At 35.2% G+C, this 21445-nt stretch overlaps 1 protein-coding gene across 1 annotated transcript in view; it reads left to right on the top strand.

The window, feature by feature from the left end:
* The window catches only part of ULK4 (unc-51 like kinase 4), a 266896-nt gene that overhangs the window by 103138 nt on the left and 142313 nt on the right, over positions 1 to 21445 (top strand). Inside the window, exons 24-30 of the mRNA XM_075055583.1 lie at positions 681 to 802; positions 1133 to 1189; positions 4464 to 4515; positions 4606 to 4700; positions 14026 to 14077; positions 14177 to 14321; positions 20606 to 20698. Coding sequence (XP_074911684.1) covers positions 681 to 802; positions 1133 to 1189; positions 4464 to 4515; positions 4606 to 4700; positions 14026 to 14077; positions 14177 to 14321; positions 20606 to 20698 — 616 coding nt within the window. The remainder of the gene's footprint in view (positions 1 to 680; positions 803 to 1132; positions 1190 to 4463; positions 4516 to 4605; positions 4701 to 14025; positions 14078 to 14176; positions 14322 to 20605; positions 20699 to 21445) is intronic.

The following is a 21445-nucleotide window of genomic DNA, read 5'->3' as shown; positions in this document are numbered from 1 at the left end:
AGGCAACTAAGTTCTCTCATTGACCTACTGCTACCTTTTTTTTTTTTTTTTTTTTTTATGAGAATAGGAGAATTCCAGTTGCTTTAGGTCACTGATGTCATTGTTAAACTTGTGTATATGCTTAGCTGGTGGGGAGTTCTTTTGGAAGGGCATGGGGAGGGTGTTTGTTTCTTTCTTCCAGTGGTACTATGCTGCAGGAAAAACATACTGTTTGAGCATTATGTCACCCACTAATCATGGTGAACTCAGCTCTTGGTCAGCTGAAAGTCATGAGAATTTGCTTTTTATTTCACTGGAAATAGAACTGCATCCATAGAATTTCAAGAGTATAATTCCATGCATATGTAGTCACCTAAAGCCAGTGTAAGTCCACCCTGCCAAGAGGGGTAATTAAATCTTTGCTTCTACACCTGCCTTATATTTCTATCCTCACCATTTTGCCACATTTGCGCACCTATCCCTGTAGCCAGAGCAGGAAATAGGCCTGGCTGAACACTGAGATAGGAAAGAAAAGTGCTAGATCAGCCTGATTTATCATGCAGTTACATGAACGCTACTTTTAGCAGGAGGAAGAATATGGGATTGAACAGAGGATACAGGAACAAAGATGTTTTTATGTCATTTGCTGCTGTTTAGTGAAGCAATTATGTTAGATCAATCTGAAATGTTGTTTTGCGTAGGTGACATTCTCACTGCCCTAACTAGTGTCTCTGGACGTAAACACCCATCAACAGTTCAGGCCAAACAGCTGAAGATGTGCCTTCCTATGATGCCTGTAGTGCTTCATCTTGTGACATCCCAGGTAGATTCACGTGTCCTCCCTCCCCCCTTAATTGTTAAACAAAGGACAAATTCTTGTGGTTTCCCAAAATCTAATTTCTGCTGATCATCATCAGAATGGATAAAATAGAACTCTTATTAATGTGTAGAGATGTTGATGAGTATTCCAGCTATGTAACAGCATTAAAGATATAAGCCTTATTTTTGCACATTGTAAGACAACTCTAATGATAGAAGCAAATACATGTTTTGTTCTCTTTTTTTAACATGGCTGTGAAATACATGTTTTACTTTTTCTGGTCATAAGATATGCATTTAATGTAATTTTTCAACTTTTGCTAAATTCAAATAGGTATTTCGTCCCCAGATAGTCACAGAGGAGTTTCTTTTCAACTATGGGACCTTACTTGTGAGTATAACCATCTGAGTTAAATCTTGTTTACAAAATACACATATGCATAAAATTTGGGGGATTATTTTAATGTAATAAAATTGCATTAAATTTGTAAATGGGAGAGAGAACTTTATTCTGAATCTAAAAGTTAAGCTTTGATTATATTCCAAACTTTATATATTATCAGAAAATATTTTCTGTAGTAATCTATTGGGTCAAAGGGAAAATATGCTATCCTGTGTTCAATTATAAAGAAACTCTGCACATGCCTGATAAACTGAGAATTTCCTGCGTGCTTTATTTTAGACTAGAAAAGTTTAGCTTTAAATTACACAGAATATTCTTTCTAGAATTTTATGCTAGTATTTTATGAGTACAAATGAAAGATAGATTATAATTTAATGTATATTTAAAGTATTCTTTCCTTTTGTCACCTTTTTCTTCTTGCTAGTACTTTTACACTATATTTAGTTGATGAAAAGCTGAGTACTGTAAGCTACAGAGCTAAGATATTTCTTGTTAACATCTACAACCTATTTATGACATTAGCAATAGAAAATGAACTTTTTAACTGTGCCATAGGATAGTATAGCAAAAATGGAGTAGCACTGTTGTAACATAATTTCCTCATGTGAAAACAGTTGTTTCTGTTAAATGAGAAAAAAGTGTATTCTAAAGTTGCGTATCAGAGTTAAGTGAATACTTTTAAGTGCATGAGTTCATAAATGACAACTAGGTATTTACTTCCACAATAGCATGAAGAAATGCTTCGCCACAAAGAGCTAGATTAAAGTTTACTGTTCAGATTCACTTCTCTTTCTCCTTTGACTCTTGATTCCAAGAAAATGTGGGTCTAATTTAGCTTTACTAAAATTTTTGTATAAAAATTAACATTAGGATGAAGAAAAAAAATTCTAGAACTGTAGATGTTGAATTACAAAGCCTTTATCTCTTTGAAGCATTTGTAACTAGGCAGTAGATTTATTAATGGTTTCGGATCAACCTTCTAGAAGGTGAAATTCTTCTGTCAACAATATTACAGCAGACCAGGTACAATGTAAGTTTTCTTTTGATGTTACTCCAGCTTGCTTGAACTACTGAGTGAGGAATTCAGCCTAGTTACACTAGCACAGCTTTCCTTTCAGATCAAGGAGGAGAACATTACTTTACTGAATATTTCCTGCATCTTGTGCTTCTGTCTCCATCAAACAAGGCAATTCAGGAACTTACACATACTATTTCAATTTACGCATGAAAAAGGGAGGGGAAGTAGTATATCTGGAAGATAAATATCAAATTTGTATCCATTTTATATAACTGTGTTATGATATGACTAATATAATTATTTCTGGAAGAGTAACTATCCATTCTACCAGGCAACAGCCTACTCTGGAATTTTGTGTTTAGCAGCATTCCCACCGACATCCATAAAGGGACATTTGGTCATCAGCTTGTACCTTTTCAAAGTACTGTGCTATAATTGAGGCCTCTAAGATTTTAGCAAGTCAGTCTTTCAATTTTTTTGTGTTTTTTTTTCTTTTTTTCCTGATTTATTCAAAAATTTTACTCTTAATAAGAAATGATTAGGAGTGGAAAGATGTGTGCTTGGTATCTGGAAGGAAAAGAGTAGTTATTTTCCTGTAACTGTTGTTCATTGAGAATTTTTTTTCTTGCTGCTTTGAAGTTGTTTCCATCATCACTGTAATTTTCAGTAGCGTTGTGCAAAGAAATTGAGAGGGAGTTGGGACAGTCCTTTCATGTTTTCAGCCATGAATAGAAATACATGGAGGACATGGTCTGCCCCAAAGGCACAGGCAATAGTAGGCTCCTAATGGAGTGCATAGGGCACAGACTCATCTGTAGTGGAATACACACTCCGTTCCTTTCCATTGCTTAAAAAAACCCAGATAGTTGGGGTTTTGTATAATTACATCTACTGCTTGTGTTTCTAATGTAAAATTAAGGAAATAAGCAATAGTAGCCAAAATGATTTGTGCACCAGCTATATTGATTTTTCCAAATTGGTCTTGAGAGTATGGTTAGGTGTGAAACTGTCTTAAATGAGCAAACAGAATAACTTTCTCTCTTCCAAAACAAGTTAATTAGATAATAACTTGTAATTTTCTTCAAATGATCAGGAAAATAAAAGGTTTTTTATAGAAGCAGTTGTTTTTTATGACTGCCTCTGAGATGCATTTAAATGATGAAATATATAATTAGTTTCTAACTGTATTTTTAATTAGAGAAGAATCCTTCAGATGTTTCTTACATACTGAGAAAAAGAAAACCCATGTAGACACTTCTGCCAATTTAATATATAATAACAAAATTTTAATTGATAGTGAAATATAAAACAAGCATCATTTTCTTAATGCTTTAAATCATATAAATAGATATGTGTGCCAGTTGAAAATGAGAAAGATGTTTATCCATGGTAAATTCTATGTGTAGTAAATACTGCATTAGTAAAAAAGAGCATACTATAAATTCTGCTGAGAATCTTCCTTCTTCAGCAAATGTTAATAACATGTCTTTTGCATCTCCTATGAAATAAACAGCTATGCATAGAAGTGAAAGCACAAGAGTGAAATCAAGATTAAAAGGCAAAAGAATAATGGATCTAATTGTACAACATTTACTTAACCGAGATTATTAATAATTTCATTGTCCCTGTTCCTCAAAATGGTGACTAATTTAGGTAATTTTTAATAGAAGGATATGCATTTTTGTATGCTCTCCTGTGTGTAGCTGTATCCATGGTGTGTGTAGTATGCATGGAGATCAAAAAGATGGTACAAATAACAGCAAAATTGCATTTTCGGGAGGGTCTTTGGTCTTTTCAGTGATTTATTCTAACATAGCCATGTCGAAGGTAGTTCAAAGTCTTCTAAGCAATTACAGTTTTCTGTTAACAGTAAAGACATTTAATTACTGTCCATTTAGCTGGAAATGTTATCATTCCTGACATTAGCCAGAGTAATAGTCCTCACTGTACTCTGCGTTTAAGTGTCCAGCATTACAGACTTGCAAACTTGAGCAACCTCGTCTAGTGGATGGTGCCCCTGCCCATGGCAGGGAGGTTGGATCATTCTATGTTGTAACATCTAGATCATTAATGCTTTCAGTCTTTCATATCTTAATTATTACGACAGTGTTTCCTAATGTAGGTACATTAACATTTTGTGTTTACACAGTCCCTTAAAGAATTCCATGGTGTAATTATTCAGTGATTATGCTTCTTAATTTTTGTTTCTAAAGTATTTTAATGTAAATACTGCTTCTTCTGTAGAATTTTATCAGATCCATAGATTCAGGAGAAACAAACTTGGATGGAGCAATAGGTAAGGCAACCTATGATATTGCAGTACTTTTACATGCAGGCATTGTAACTGTTGCATTTTGTAAAGAAATATGATGATTTTTACCAATAGGGCAAGCTGCATCAGAAGAATTGATTAAGACTACTTTATCAACCTTTGAAGCAGTAACACAGCATCCTGTCTTGTTGACAATCCATCGCTTGACCGTAAGTATGGCAATAAATTAAATAGTTACAGGATAATTGATTGATAAATATTGATAATTCCATTGATAAATAGAATGTTTTGAAGATCTAGAAACTGTTTAAAATATGGTTTAAAATGTATTGTGGTTCTATTTGGCAGGAAGATTCCTTATTGTTTATAGAGAGATTTAATTTTCAAAGCAGCAGCAAGGCATTTGGACTCAATTTACTATGTTTAGTTGAGAAGTTAGAGGGAGAATGAGAAGGGCTTAAAGTTTAGAAATAGCAGTTTTAAAATTATTTTCATGTAAATATAACACTTGATTCTGTAAGTCTTTCTTCAGCCTTCAAGCAACTATGTTGCTATATATTAGTGAAAATTTCACCACTTTATTTGTCATTATGTTTTTAACATAGCTTGGAAAGACCACCTCTGAGGCTTGAAGATCACAGTCCATCATTACTCTTCCTAATGAGATCATCAATAGCAGTTATGGTGGTTTTTTTCTTTTGTTTAGTCATAACAGATTGCTTACTAAAAATTGCAATTCAATTACCAAACGCACATATACTGTAAGCTTCTTAAACCACTAAGATTTGTTTTCTTTGAAGTTTTTGGTTAAATGATTTACTGTGAGCTAAGCTAGCTGAAGTCAGAACAATTACATTGTGAAACAGTTGTCAGCAAATCAGTAGGCTGAAATGTTTGAATGTGTTTTACAAATGATTGTAGCCTGTACCAATGCATTTTTTGAGCCTAAATTCCCACCAAACATATAACCCACCATACTTACTGTGGTGACGATTTAGTTAAAACTGAAATGTATGTGTTTGTATTGGAATTAGGTTAAGGGCATACTCAATACAGCAGTTAAACCAAGAAAGGCATTAGTAAATTGTAATACATACGAATGAGTGATGTTAGGGATTGTGCTAGGTAAGAATGGGTAATCTTAGAAACTAAGTGGTTTTAGAAGTTGAATCCTATTTGCTGTGTGTGTTAGTTGGGTATTTAGGTTATAAAGTCTTAATAAATGAAAATAGTAAAATAAAAAAAATTGGAATTTAAAGAAGTTTAATGTTTACTTTATTAATGCTCACAAAAGAGTGCTATTCAAGAAAATAGTCCTTATGTGCAAAAATCTAACCAATTAATAGTCAGAGGGGAAATAGTACAGAACTGAACAGTTCAATTTACTTTAAAGTAATATGGCAAACAATGTTCTAGAAAAGAAATGTGAATGTAGTTGACGTATGATTGCCTATTGATATCTCTCTAAATGCCTGTCAGGCTGCAAGTCACTGTATTATGACAGTATCATTCTAGAATCACCTCAATTTTTTAAAATAACCATTTTACTTCTGTGGATTATCAGTGTGTCTTATATTGACAGAAATATGTACCATTTTTTATGGACATCCATCAACATTTACTGAAATTGCAATATCTTGTGTCAGCACATTAAATAATATTCCTCTAGCTGTTTGAACTTTAATGGGCTGGGGGTTTTTCCCTGAAAAAATAGTGCCAAGGAGACAGGTCCGCTTTACGACTCTTCTTCCCCTGCTCCCATCCCTGCGTTCAGCAGAACATTATATTGAAGCCAGGGAATGACTATCCCACTCTTTTAAGTAACCTCTGGCTAGCAGTAGGTGAGTTTTATTTAAGTAAATTTCTGGGGAACAGTTTACTTCATCACATATGTTGAAAGTTTTAGATGTTTATTTAAAATCCATCTGAGCACATCAGTTAACCTTATGTAGCTAGGGATAAAACTTCTGCCTATGCAATGCTTGTAAATTTAGGACGCGTGCCACTTCTGTAGAATAGTTTTCCTGATTTAGAATAGTTATATATTTGAAATTTATTAACTATTTATTAAAAATAATTATATCCTTGTCAATGAACAGCTTTTTTTTTTTTTGAGAAAAGAAAATCTATTACTTCACTCACTCATTTTCATAAATAACAGTTCTTCCTAATTTAAAAGAGCCCTCCTGACATTCAGCAAATAGCCATTCAGACACGAAATAAAGTGGATAAATTGCCTTGTATTTGGTATGTTAAATTCAAGAAATTGTCCACTGTAATTAATAATCTCTAACCACATCTGCCACTAGTGGTGCAAACAGTAATTAGTTTAATACTATTTACGAAGTCTAGTGTGCTAATTATACTTGAATGTACAGCATACATTACTTTAGAGGAAAGTGGTACTTCATCTTCTGTGATGCATACAGAATATTTTTAGAATTGCTGTTACTCAAGGGATATCTTCTAATTGCTGCTCGCAGAGCATGACTGGAATCTATGAATATAAATGCCAGCACCCAGTGGAACTTGGTGCTTTTTTAGAAAGTTGAAGCAAGTCATGTTCAAGCTTCCAGATCAATATTTACATATAACAATGGTTAATAGGAAACTCTTTTACTGGAGTGAAATGTGTATCCTAGGCTGATTTCTTACGCCTGGCTTGCTCATTTAGACACAGTTGGTTACAAACAGCATTTTATGGAGGGGGTAGGGGGGGAAGGCCAAAACCTTCTTGAGAGGATGCATTCTTTCCACTACAACTGTAACATTGCTTTAAAGTCTCTAACCAGAAATGCATTTTAAATGCATTTCTAATAAAGTTTAATGAATTTAATAAAAAGTGAGGTTATATTAAGCAAGAAGAACCAGTAAATTTTTCAGTTCAGTTCTGGTTTTAGTTTAGCTGCAATGGCAATTGTGTAAGTTAATAGGATTTTAAGAGCAATGTTTCAGGTTCTTTTCCACTTTGAGAAGAAAAGAACTGCTTGTCTGGGTTTTAGTTCATGTTTGATTTGCCTTTGTATTTGTACCTTGAACAAAGAAAATTGAATAAATTGATTTTTGGTGATCAAATTTCTGATTACCATCAACCTGAAGGCAGTTATTAAGAAGATTCATTTCTGCGGGGACTGGCTTTATTATATGTTGCTAAGTGTGATAAAATCAAGGGAAATTAATTGAAAGTGCTCAAATGAAAACCAGTAGTGAGCAGTAATTTCATTCTGCATGCAGTTGTGTGCATTTTTACAAGATATAAAGACTAACAGTAAGTGTGACTTGGCAAATTTTGACAAAACTGTAGATTTTCAGGTACACAACTATGATGGTGAAGGCCATCAAGAAGAGTCTCTATAGACCAGAATGCAATATAAACCCCGGGTTCTTAAACTGACACAAGTCCAACTGCCTGTTTCCTCCATGTACCAAAACTGGAAAAGTATTTATTAAATTCGGATAATAAATGTTATAATAATATTTATTTTCAAATTTTGGTAAAGGTTTAGATATAATTAACTGGAAGAATTCCATGCTGACTGTATCATTTGCATTTTTCTTTTCTCTGTTAAGTATATTTATTTGCCTGAAAAAAGGACATATGCTAATTCAGAGCACTTTGAGCAGTGATGAGGTTCATGATGGCAGGCAGTTCCTATGGGAGTCCTTTCTATACTCTAACTAGCTCCTAAAAATGATCTGTCTACTGCACAGATGATGTTTTACCTGAAGCATGAAAGTTCTCTAGTTGAGGCAAAAGTTTGTCAGCAGTGATTCTCCTCCTCAAGGTTTTAAAATTATTTTTAAAAATCAGGCTAAAATAAAAGCACCCTGAACATGATTAGTTGGTTGATGGGAACACAGGGGAAAAGCAGCAAGACATAGAAATCTACTAGTTGACAATATTTTCACCAAAGATGACAACACAAGGGTTAGAAACTTCTGCAAGTGCTTTTTTCTGCTAATCTTAGACTTTTCTTGATTCAGCATCAGTGGCGTTCTTCATCCAGTCTGTTCTGATCTAACCACTGACACCTTAATTTTGTCAGTGTATGAACATATTGTACAGCATTTCTTCAATCACTTTCCCTTTTCAAGTAGATTAAAATTCTACACCCCATGTGGCTTTCTGTCCATTAAGCTAATCCACATGAAATGAGACTTTTTTGTGAAACCAGTTCTGTACTGACATTAAGTCAGTCAGTCAGTGCTGTCTCTTCCCAGAAGTAAGGAGAAAAAAGAAAAAAAAAAAAAAGCCAAAGCCAAACCCTCAATGAAGATTCTGAAGTTCTGAAGACTTTTCGAAAAAAGTTAAGAAATGTCATCCTTCTCCCCAGTTCATTCTAAGATGCATTAGATTATTTTTTCTATTACATTCTGAGAGATTACTGGCAATATTAAAACATTGAGGAGCATGCTGTGCCTCCAGCAAATGCTTTAAGAAATTTGAAGGCAGCATGATCTTAATTCCATGGTCACTTTCAGCAATAACTTTGTATGTGGAATTTTAATGAGAATAAATGTCAAGGTGATGTTGGATGTTGTGGATCTTACATGTGACTGGAAAAAAAGGGTTTGGGAGCTGGATGGTCTTTGCTTTGGTATGCTCTGCTTTGAATAGTGGATAAGGAAAAGGTATTTCTGCGTAATTGTAAGTTAAACATATGCACACTGAAAAGAACCAGATACCTCTAGAAAATCCCTGGAAGTAAAGTAGTGGGCTTAGTAACTTGTGAGTTTGGATATGATAGCTACATGGAATGGATAGTGTGATTTCTTTATGTAAGTTTAATTCTGGGGTCTGATTTTCACTTGAACAGCATGGCTCACAAATGCTACTGGAACAGGCTTTAAGCCTGCTTACTTTTTCTGTCCACCCAGTGTAACACCAAATGTCAAGACTTTGGTCTTAAGCACTGCTTTGAAGACCTCTGAAACTCAGTTTTAATCAAGGGACAGATTTCTTTAGGTCGTTAATATTAACCACATTAAGGTAAGTTCAGTGAATTCATCCTTGCTGTCTACCACAAGTGAATGGAACTTTAGTTCTCCATCGTCATTCTGAGGGGCTACCTCCTGCTAAATAGGGATTTAGTGTATTGGATCCTTCCACTGTGAGCCCTTGTGGTGTTATAACTGCTTTTTAGTGGATACTTGTGGAGCTTGGATTTTGCACAGTGAGGTTAAGTAAAGCTGAGGCAATGTTTGTTTGTTTCTAACAAAGCAGGCTCATTTATTTAGGGTGCAGGCCTTGTGTCTGACATCTCCTGAAGAATGGAAACAAGCAGAGAAGGACTGAAATTAGTTTTCTCTTTCAAGCCCCTCCTAGTAGCTGGTGAATACTTAACCACTCTGAAACCGTGGCTTTTGGGGGTTAAAGTAACATACAGACTTTCCAGAATAATTTCCATTAAAATTGTGCCTTGTTTTCAAAAGATCTGATTTTTCTAAGTAATAAAATACTGTAGAAAAGTGAGTATAGCTTTTCCTCAGTGCTCATACCTCACTAGTAGAGTTTTTCTTGCAGAAGTCAGTGAACATTATGGGGACAGATGTTCTGGTTTTGGACAGTATACTTGGATTTTCCAAAACTTTGAGAGTCATGCACCGAAGACTTTTCAAATCCATCAGTGGCTCTTCCCTCTTACCCTCTGACAGATCAACTTCTTCTAACTAGTTAAAATTTACTAAGTAGAGAATAGAAATCAGTTTTAAAAAAAATAGGTATATTAAGAATGGTGCCTTACAGAGATCTGTGTTGCAACATATGCTATTTATAACTAATCCAGTAAAGGGAATGAATAGGGAGGTGGCAGAACTGACTGACACTAAATTATTCACAGTAGTGAGAATTAAAACTGACAGAAGACTTGCAGAAGGTTTCGAGATATTGAGTGAAATGACAATAAAATGACGTGCAGTTCAATATTGATAAATGTCAAGCGACACACATGGGGAAAATCATTCCAACTATGCATATGCAGTGTCAGGCTCTAAACTACTCGCAACTGTTCTAGAGATCTTTTAGCGTTATTTTTCTATGAAAATGATAGCTTTATACTCAGCAGTAATCAGAAAGACAACTAGATTATTAGAAATGACTGGTAGAAGATCAGACAAAAAAGCAGAAAACATCACTATGCCATGGTAAGTCCGTGGTGCCCTCAAGCGTTGAATACTGAATGCAGTTGTGGTCATTCACTTCTAAAGGAATGAAGCTTAACAAGAAATAGTACAGCTTGATGATGTGAGGAGGGACTGAGTAGACAAGAACTTCAGCTTGGAAACGAGAAAGAGTATAGAATTATGAATGGCATGGGAAAGATGAATTGGAAATAATTATTAATGGTTTTCATAAAATAAGTGGGTATCAACTTAGCTGCTTTAAAATAAACAAGGAAGTGCCTTTTCATAAGGCATAATTCAAGTGTGGAATTCAGTGCCATAGGTTTTGCACATGCTAAACGTATAAATACATTTAAAATAGGTTTTGACAAATATATGGGAGAAAAGGCTAGTAAGCATTATTAAATGCAAAAATACAGATACAGCATCAGTATACGAGTTTTCTTAACTCAAGAGTTACTTTACTAGAAACTAGAGTTGTGCTTTATGCTTGGTCTGTTTCTCTTACTCTTTCAACTCCTTTCCAGTTGTCAGAAACAGGATTACCAGGTTTGAGTACATTTTTGTTCAGTCCTGTACATGTGTATTATAGCTGGGAGATGTGACTATAGTGTCTATGGAAGCTTCTAGTATTTCATTCCTGTTTTGGTTACTGATAACAGCAGAGTTGTGGCAGCATAGCCTTTGAATGCCATCATTACAGAACTATACAATGGTGGCTTTGTGCAGTTAGGGATTTATCATGAACTGGGTATCAGGCGATTTAGAAGATGGTAGAAACCCAGATATAGCTATGATCATATTCAATCTAGTCTGTTTAGGCTTTAAGAATATTTCTCACTTTCTTTTGTAAGCAATCTTAGTCATAAAGACTCAGACAAGAAAAATATCTGCCTACCTTCATGCATATATGGAGATTTGATTCCATGTAGATGTCAGCAGTCATTTAAAAGAAGAAAAAAAGAATCCTTGTTTGAGTATTCTTCTATTAGTTTCAATCCCTCTTGAAAATGCCAAAATACTAAAACCATGCTTCTGTATACATAACTTACAGAAACTTCTGCAATTCACTGGTGAGTTTATTAAAAATATTTTAGGTACCATTACACTTCAGTTTATTTCACCTCAATAATTACTTGCTTAGTTCATATCTTGTTTACAAATTTGTGTGCACATTAGTAAAAAGAGTGACCCAAATGGCATGGAGAGATTATGAGGGTTGCAGAGTTACCAAGTATCTGATTTAAGGTTCACATACAATTTAATACTTGCTTCTCCCTTCAGCATGTGAATTCTGATATGTACTTGCATTACAAAATAATTTTCCGTAGGATTAGTGCTTCATTTACTTGATCTCCCCACCGCACCGAACTGACATGAAGCAAACATCTGCTATGGAGAATTCCATTCTAAACAGTTTGCCAAAATTGAGGTTCATATCGGAAAAGGTCAGAAAAAGCTACCACAATTATTCAAGACCTAAAGAACCTTCTTTGCAATGACAGTTTAAAACCTGTTTATCTTAGAAAAGACAACTGGCTTAACTACATTCACTAATGTGGAAAGACTACTGTTAATACTAGGTGAAAGGGAAAGAAGATTTGAAGTTTTAGAAAGTGAAGTTGCATTATACTGCTGTATACTGCCATCTTAATTGGTATCAGTCTGAGTCAATGCTGCTGCTGCTGAGTGATTCATAATATTCTGAGTCCCTACATTGCTTCAGACAAGAGCTGCTTTTTTGTCTCTTTTCAGTCTCACATCTTTAATTTACCACTTAAATGTGCCTCTTCATTTGAGAAGCATTGCAGTAGTTTGAACTGGTTTTTTTGGACTGAAAGACCTTAAGTACATACTTTTTTTTTTTTTTTTTTTTTAATCCTACCTCACAGGTGTGTTATAAGTAATAAATTACCATTTGTCGAACAGTTCAGAAACCTGCACTAATGGGGTTGTTGGAGTGCAATGTAGTTCTGTTATTTATCTTATTGCATATTATGTGAAAAGACCTTGAAGTATTTCAAAATTATTAAGTATTACAGAAGTCACTACATCTATGATATATAGCATTGCCTATACAGGCGTAAAGGCTATTTATACTTGCAAGAGTAGTTTGACTTCCATACCTCGGGCAGAGTCCTTTACCTCTTTTATGTATGTAACAAAGTATGTAATTAAGTATGTAACAAAGGCACTTTTGGTAGTTTTTTCAGAAGTGGAAAAAAAGCTGGACTAAATTAGTCCCTTAATGTCAGAGATTCATTTAACAGAGACCACCAACCAGCAGTGAAATAGTTGCTAATTGTAGTTATTGCTGACTAGATGGTAACTTTGTTTAGTGACCCCTTTTCATATATACTTCCAGCTTCTATAGATGTTTCTTAATAGCTTAGTAGCTGCATAAATCTAGAGAAATTCTATCTTCCACTATTAATCACTAAAAGAAAACACATGGGGGATTGTAATGCAGGCTTGTTACACCCAATCCCGTCCATGGCATAGTGAGAAACTACACAGTAATTTTATTTGTATAAATAAGTCCAAGGACAAGCTGTGTATCCATGATGCATACTTAAAAATTGTAGGGCTGTCCATCCATCCTTTCCACAAAACCAAAGCATGTCCTGTCTAAATAAGCTATATTTTACCAATGACTTAAGATTTAGCAATTCATTTTTTTATAGAGAATAGTAATAATACACTATTTTTGTAATATTAGATATATAGAACTGAGTTATAGCCTAGTTTACCATAAGTTGATTTCGGATCGAACTAAGATGACTAGTCCTGCGACAGATGATTAATTGTAACAATACATTCATGGACAATAAAGAGTTGACTGGATTATTTTTTCTCATGTTTCAAATCTTAAATCTGCTAATTTAAATTTTAATGGAAGACTGTGTATTACCAGAATGGTAGAATTTAAAATTTTATCAAGACTCTCTACTAAGCTTAAGGATATTTCATTAGAGGTAGTACATCTTTCCTGATGTATTTTAGTTCTACGCAGGCTTGTTTTAGGAGGATGTTTCTTCTGAACTCTATTTGATGGTTTGTTTATGGATTAAAGCATCAGGATTAATAGATATTCTAATACTCTTTTTTCTTAATATCTGACATCTGCACTGAATTCTGTATTTTAATTTACAATTCACTCTCAATGAATTATATCAAAGTTACTGTTGGCTTATATGTAAAAGTACATTACTGTCTGTAACTTTATGACAAGTTACTAGAGAAAAGGGAACTTGGTTGCTTTGTAAGAGTGATTATGGATGAATTTCCATGATTATTCCAGCCCTCTTTGATTAAGGGCTCTAGCAGTGGAATAAACATAGATGATAGTGTATCTCTGTTCTATTTTTTTTTGAATAATTTAAGCCAGATCTTTCTACTTCTCTGTTTTAGGTTGAAGACTGTATCTTCCCACCACTAGTTTCTTTGGTCCACAGTCAGAATGGTAAGTATATGGCCACATCAACTACAGTTTCCATGAATTCCACATTTTGTTTTAATTAGACTCCAGTGTGGTCACATTCTTGGCACCTTTATTTTCAAGTGGAATGGAGACTCTTCAGCTTGCGGTTGCTCTCAGAAACCACATCACTGCTTTTAAACCACGAGGTCATGGCTGAGGAGAAAGGGGAGAGACCTGACTCAAACAGCAAGCTTCTGTCTCTCATTAGAGATTCATTGCTGCCTCAGTAAGTATAATATTGCTCCTGTAATCGGGACTAACTTGATACTTGGTCCATTTTGGCAGCGTATTTGTTTGTACTACCCTTTTTATGTTTAAATGGCAAAACGAAAAGAGAAATAGTTAACTGCTGCCAGAGTTCTCTGCCCAACATCTCTCTCCTAGCTTTATTTAGTACTTTGTCATATACAACAAAAACACAGCTTCTCTGTGACACTCATTTCTGATACTGTGCCTCTGGCTACTCTTGTACTGAAACAAGTTTCCCCTAGCTTTTGGGCTGTGATTTAAATACTCCTCTTTGTTCCACTAATGAAGTCAGAACATTCTAACAGCAACATCTTTTTGTCTATTTTGGATATTGTGCCCTCATGTAAGATGTTCTGAAGTCATATGGAATGGCATATAATTTTTCAAAAAGGAATAGTACAGGATGGATTAGTCCTCCATGATCCACCCAGGGGTTATTGCCTCTAAATCACTGTCCTTTCCTGCTGCTCCAAGCAGCAGAAAAACCCTACAGCAGAGTAGATGAAACTACAGCCTGTGGGCCAGATGTGGCCTGGAACTTCATTTATATGGTTTATGGTGAAATGAGGCCTGTCATTTTAAACTGACTTGCAGGTAGGCGTAAAGACAGCTCTCTGTGTTTTATGCATGTACATACTGTGAGCTGATAACATCTGTGAGTAGCGGGAAGGAAAGCACAAACACAAGAGGAGTACAGTAATATCTTTCACATTATTCTAATAATGTTACAGTGTATTTTAATGCGTCACCCTCAAAAGTTAATAATTGTAAATACTTAGCTGCCCTAAGTGAGAAAATTGTTCCCCACCCCTACATTAAGTAAGTGGCAGAATGGTAGAGAAATGAATGCTGGATTATGATTAGAAGCACAGTGCCTTCCCCCAAAATAAGACTCTCTTGCTAATTGACTAATGTTCTTATAGTATGAGAACCAAAGTTCTGTATATGCAAGATGTATAATCTTTTCTCTGTGAGAGAGAATGGGAAGGAAATTGTAGAGCTCTACGGAGAAGCTTATTTTCACACCTTTCTTCACATTATTTTTTTCCTCTGGGAAATACAGAATTTATCAATATGAATTCAAATGCAAACTGGAAATATTATTTTTAAAATAGAGTATATGCATTATTAAAAGCTGTCAGATAATTTTCTTCCGATAGGGGAAGAGACCTGGAGTCAAGCGGGACCAAGTTCTGTCCTTGCTCTGAAAGTTGCCCTTGGCAGACATGCCCATCTTGTAAAATGTTTCTCATTGAACTAGAGGGGGTGGAGTGGGTGAGGGGGGGTTGGGTGGGTGGGTGTCGGTGTCATGCTAGTTACAAACTAGAATGAAAACAGCAAGTATACGCCTGTCTCCAAGCTAATTAACTCAATTGAGTGGCAGGGCTTTTTGATCTAAGACTAAGTATGATCCTACTTTGGGGACTTCACCTGTGCTATCTGCGTGCATTGCATTGTAGATGTATGAAAAAGGGCTCTTGCAGCAGCTCAGTATCTTGGTTCCAGGCTTTCAGTGTTTCCTGAGTCTGTTCCTTTATCTCACTAGTACAGATGATGACGCTTGTATTTGGAAAACCATTTGAGATTATCTCAAGAAAATAAATATTGAAGTTTATGATATTTGGAATATATTGGAACTTTATATAAAAAATTTTTACTCTAGCTTAGGAGCATAGTAAAACAGTATGTAAAACTTGTAATGATTCAGAAAGAGTTAACTAGTGTCTGCATATTTAATACATTACTTGAACCTGTGAGTTTAGCCAACCCCTAGTAAATATGTTCACCTCTGGGGAGCAGGTGATCAGTGCAAGAAGGCACAGAGGGAACAAAAAGCAGGGAGGGTTTGAGGATTTTCTGCAGAAAAGAAAACTCAAACTCGGTTTTGACTTGAAAGCCTCACAACTCAGTTTGGAGAAGACTCAAAAAGAAACTAGGAAGAGACCAAAGCACCTGCTTTGGATGTCAAAAAAGACACAAAAGGTAAGTTTTGTTCAGCAGTGTTCTAGGCATAGGTAAGAAAATATTGATGGGAGGTCATACACTCTCTACAGTTCTCAAAAGAAGCTTTATATGGATGCAAAGGGGTCTGGCCTAAATCTAAGGAGAAGGGAGGTCTAAGATTCGGTGTAACCTACTTGTAAAGATAATGTAAAGCTCTATCCCAAGAAGTAAGAGTTACTTGAAACCTCTGAGATAGAAAGTAAAGAGACAAGTAGATTGTGTTTGCAGGCTGAAGAGGTGTTTGCTGATGTTGTTTAGTTGATGTTGTTTTGCTGATGTTTGCTGTTGCTGGACAAAGGATGGGACAGAGTGTGACTCAGCTGGAGGACAGTGAAAAGGAGAGGCATGCAATAGCTGCTTGTTCGTGGGCAGTCTGGGGAAGTAGGTATTTCAACCCCTTTTGATTTTACTTTTTAAGAACTGAGAGCTGTTGAGTATGGAAGGGAGGGACATCTGGGTTTAACATGTGATGGTCTTTTTAACAAAGGTTATAATGATACTCATTTGTGTATATATTTCATTCCTATAAATACCTTCTGCAAATTAATTTGTTTAAATGTAAAACTGACCCAGGAAATAGAATTTTGGTCACTATGCATGAAATATAAATGGTCTTTATTTTGAGATAAATGCAGGAATGCAGTATTTAATATTTTTTCCTCATCTTCTGCATCATCAATAAAATGGTAATTCCCTTAAATATTTGTGCATTAGTAGATCAGAAAGTTAACTTCCTCATAGGATTTTGATTGAATTGAATGAAATAGCTTAATTAAATTTCAGTTCACTGAAAGGTTAGTTGCCTGAGTGTTTCATAACCAAAATGAAACTTTCAGCTATAGAAAACGAATACAAGCTTTCTGTTACATATCCAGGTTTTTTTATCAGAAATTGAAACTTCAGCTCTTTTTCATTTACTTCTTAATATTCCTAATTATATATGATTTGAAATTTGAGCCAGAACCAGCAAAATGAGAGGAATGTGTAAATAAAGTTTTATTTCATTTGAAAGATTATGTAGCTTGTTCTTGGTAGACTGCCAAGCCAGTTCTGCAAGTACGAAGTCCAGGATACTTGTAGATAAAATGTCCAGACTTTTTTAAGAGCTTAAGAGAATCCATATCCCCAAATCTTTAGGTCCTCTTGTCATGATTGCTTATAAAAAAGATTGACAAAATAACTCCTTCCAGTGTAGTACCTCTAATTTACATAACCCTTATAAAATGTTCTCTAAAACTATCATTACTAAACTGATTTGTGTTTTGAAGTAGCAAGGTTATCATTGGATGAACTCATTCATTTAACAAAGTATCTGAAGCACAGAATATTTTCCCTTCAGAGAAGATTCATGTATTTGTAGCTCCTAATGACCTTTACTCAGGCAATGTGTTTATATTAATTGCTAAGACATTGACTTTAATAATCTGCATTTTCTCATGTGGTATTTGGCTTGATGGATCACTGCACCTTCCTTTAGAAATATCCTTTACTAGTGTTATCTTGTGGGAGGGGGGGAATAGAGTTTACAGTAAAAGGAAGTAAAGTGAGACTGATTTTTTTTAATTGAACCTCGAGGAATTAGGATGCTTAGTGTGCACAATAGTAAGTCTCTTTCAAATGTAATACATAGAAGCCTTAAAATTGTTTTAAGTGGACCACATTTAGGGAAGGTATTGATGTGTTTCTAATAAAAAAAGTATATTGCCAAGTGTCAGATTTTTAAGCTAGCATGGCTGATTCGTTCATTATTACTATTAGGAATTACCATTTTGGAGACTTAAACCCATGTCTTCTGCAGTGTGCAGATGAATTCTGGCACCTGGGTCATCTGATAGCATCTTTGCTTGCCTTAAAAGATTTAGTCATGAATTCTGCAAAAAAAATGCAAATAGTTCCATTATGTTTGGTAGGAATATGTATTGCTTGCATGTAGACACCAGGATCGGTGTCTACTAATGCATTACAGTATTTTCTTCTTTTATGAAGAAAGGGACTTTTTAATCACCAGTGAGAAATACTTGTCTTTCAGGAACTCTTATCTGTTATTTGTAAAGGAGAGATTTTAGTAACTGAAGACATGAAGCCAACACTGACTTCTATTTGGTTAATTGTGTAGATTCTCTGATGTGGTTTGCAACTATACAGCAGCACATTCCAGCTAATACGTAGTAGTCACGACACGTTGCCCGTAGGCTGCGTGCTTGTGTTAGCCGCTGTGAAGGAGCTACATCAAGACTGCACAGCTGGTGTGCTTCACCCTCCTCATTGTAGAGTTGTCCAGATTGGAGACTTGGACAGAAAGCACCACATCTCCTTCTAGATTTCCTTCCTGTGTTAAATTGGAGTGCTGAGGTGTGGTGCCCAGGGAGAGGGGATCTTAATTCCAGAGAATAGCTGGCACACAGTAGGGTACATGCCAACACCCAGGTGGTGGGAAGTGATCTGGATTCCTCTGTTCAGGCAGCACTAGGGATCTCAAGATGTGAAGTAAAATTCTTGGTTATTCGCTTGATTCCACTCCCTCCCCCCATCAGAACACAAAAAGAAAAAAATGTAGTGGAAGCATTTTGTTGCACAAAACATGATAACCTATCACATTTTCCTGCAGATTATCCTTTAATTTGTACTTGATTAATTCTTCATGGTTTTTCTTTTACAAATGAAGAGGTTTATGCTTCCAATTCTATTACTTTCACATGTTTAAAGTAGCACTGTTTGTAATCAAAGATGGTATTTTGACATGGCTGAGTCTGTGGGGTTTTATGCTTACATACATCTTTCTCTCTTCCATCACTGTATCCTATTGCTGTCCAGAATAATGTTGATTTAAACAAAATAAAAATAGCCCTGTTTGTTGGGCAGGCATTACTGGAATGTTAGCAGCAACAGCAAGGTCCATTTTGGTTTTCACCAGCCTGTTTTCCTTTACCAAGATTTCCATGAGGTGATATTCGGAAACGTTTGTGTCCTGGTTTCAGCTGGAATAAAGTTAATTTTCTTCCTCGTAGCTGGTACAGTGCTGTGTTTTGGATTTGGTGTGAGAATAATGTTGATAACACGCTGATGTTTTAGTTGTTGCTAAGCAGTGCTTACACTAAGTCAAGGACTTTTCAGCTTTTCATACTGCCCTGCCAGCAGAGGCTGGGGGTGCACAAGAAACTGGGAGGGGACACAGCCAGGACAGCTGACCCAAATGAGCCAAAGGGGTATTCCATACCATGTGATGTCATGCCCAGTATATAGACTGGGGGGAGTTGGCCTGGGGGCACTGTGGCTTGGGGATTGGCTGGTCAGTGGGTGGTGAGCAGTTGTATTGTGCATCACCTGTTTTGTATGTTCTATTACTATTATTATTATTTACTTTCCTTTTCTGTCCTATTAAACTGTCTTTATCTTAACCCATGAGTTTTACTTTTTTTTTTTTTCTTCACGATTCTCTCCCCCATCCCACTGTGGGGGGTGGGGGTGGGGAGTGAGTGAGTGGCTGTGTGGTGCTTAGTTGCCAGCTGGGGTTAAACGATGACAGTTTCACAGATTTTTTTTTTTTTTTTTTGTAGTTTTATCTTCACTGCCATAACTCTCAAGAAATGCTGTTTTTGAAGTGTATTCATATTGTTCTGTTCCATATTACTTGGAAAATGGAAGTATGCTCTAGTTAAAGCAATATTTTTTGAAATTTGAAATAAAACATAAAGCTCAGTGCAAGTGTTCCATAAATGAAATATTTTGTTTTGAGAAAAATCACTATGTAAACAAAATACAGAGCTTAATCGTATATAAGTTGATTGATGGTCTTGCTGAGCACCCAATAAATCTTCTACCTAATATTTTGAGGTTTGGTTTCGACTTGTCTCTTGAAGATTAGATTTTTTTAATATATAAAATATATATAATATAGATCAATAAATAAATTATATGCATATAGACAAGATGCATGTTTTATAAATATATTTTAATATAATTTAAAGATGTGTATGTTTTATAAATATATATTATTACATATTTATAATTGTGTATCTCTAAAAAATAATGTGTTCTTTTATTACTGCTGCTTTTAAAGTTAATCTGATGCTGGTTTTAAAATACACTGAGTCTTGTTTATTGCTTTGTACAGTTCCAAACAGCATTGTATTTCCATTGTGGTTATTATAAGGTTTGGAAATGGGAAATGATGTATTTTTAGCATCAACTTTTTAACACACATCTCTTGACCTTTTTTTTTCACTGTTGCTACCACTTTTCCCCCTTCCCTTTCAGGTATGAGCACATTCTGCTGGCTCCAGATCCAGTACCAATGTATGCTCTGAAACTGTTGGTGGCCCTGACTGAACACAGCCCTGCTTCTGTAAGGTGGTACAACTACACATTCTCTGTTGTTCTGGGTTCTTTCTATTTCAGTTAATTTTTTTCCATTAGGAAGTAACAATAACTTAGATCTCACTGTCATACTACTTTGACTAGCATTTAGGATATTTAGAAAATCCTTGGAGAGTATTTGTTATAGAACACAATCTTGGGTCTTTTGTGCCAATTTTATATGATCCTGGTTATTTTAATATGGATTTAGCCAATGAAACACTAGAGACAAAATTGTAAGAATTTTAACATTAAAATTATTGTTGAAAACTTAAAAAAATTTAATACCCAAACTTTATCAAAACCATTTTCCAGGTAAGCATATTTGTACTAGGACAAAGGTGATGTGTTTGTAAAAGTTTAGACCAGTCAATTCACTTTAAAGCTGTTCATTTTTTTCTGCAAATATAGCTACCCTTTTAAGTTCCTAAATATGGATTTTTAATGTTTGGTATAGGCACACTCAGTATGTTTAAAAGTATCTTAATGTCTCTTTCTTCTTGTTCCAAAGTTTAGGCTGTGATGGACAAAAAAACCAAAACAGTGGCATAGAACTTAAACTGCATTTGTTGATAGTAATAAGGAAGCATCTCTCTCATATGTGTGCACACACGCAGCTATTCCTCTTCCCTGATATGCCCAGAAAATCAGGTTGTTCTTGCACTCACCATTGTCTGTGGTGTCTGATAGTGTTACAGCTAAGAAGTCACTGCATACCATACTGTCTTGCTTTGATTGATT

The sequence above is a fragment of the Buteo buteo genome, chromosome 2 (genome assembly GCF_964188355.1).
Source record: "Buteo buteo chromosome 2, bButBut1.hap1.1, whole genome shotgun sequence".
Lineage (NCBI taxonomy): Eukaryota > Metazoa > Chordata > Aves > Accipitriformes > Accipitridae > Buteo > Buteo buteo.
This window is presented reverse-complemented; position numbering and strand designations above follow the sequence as displayed.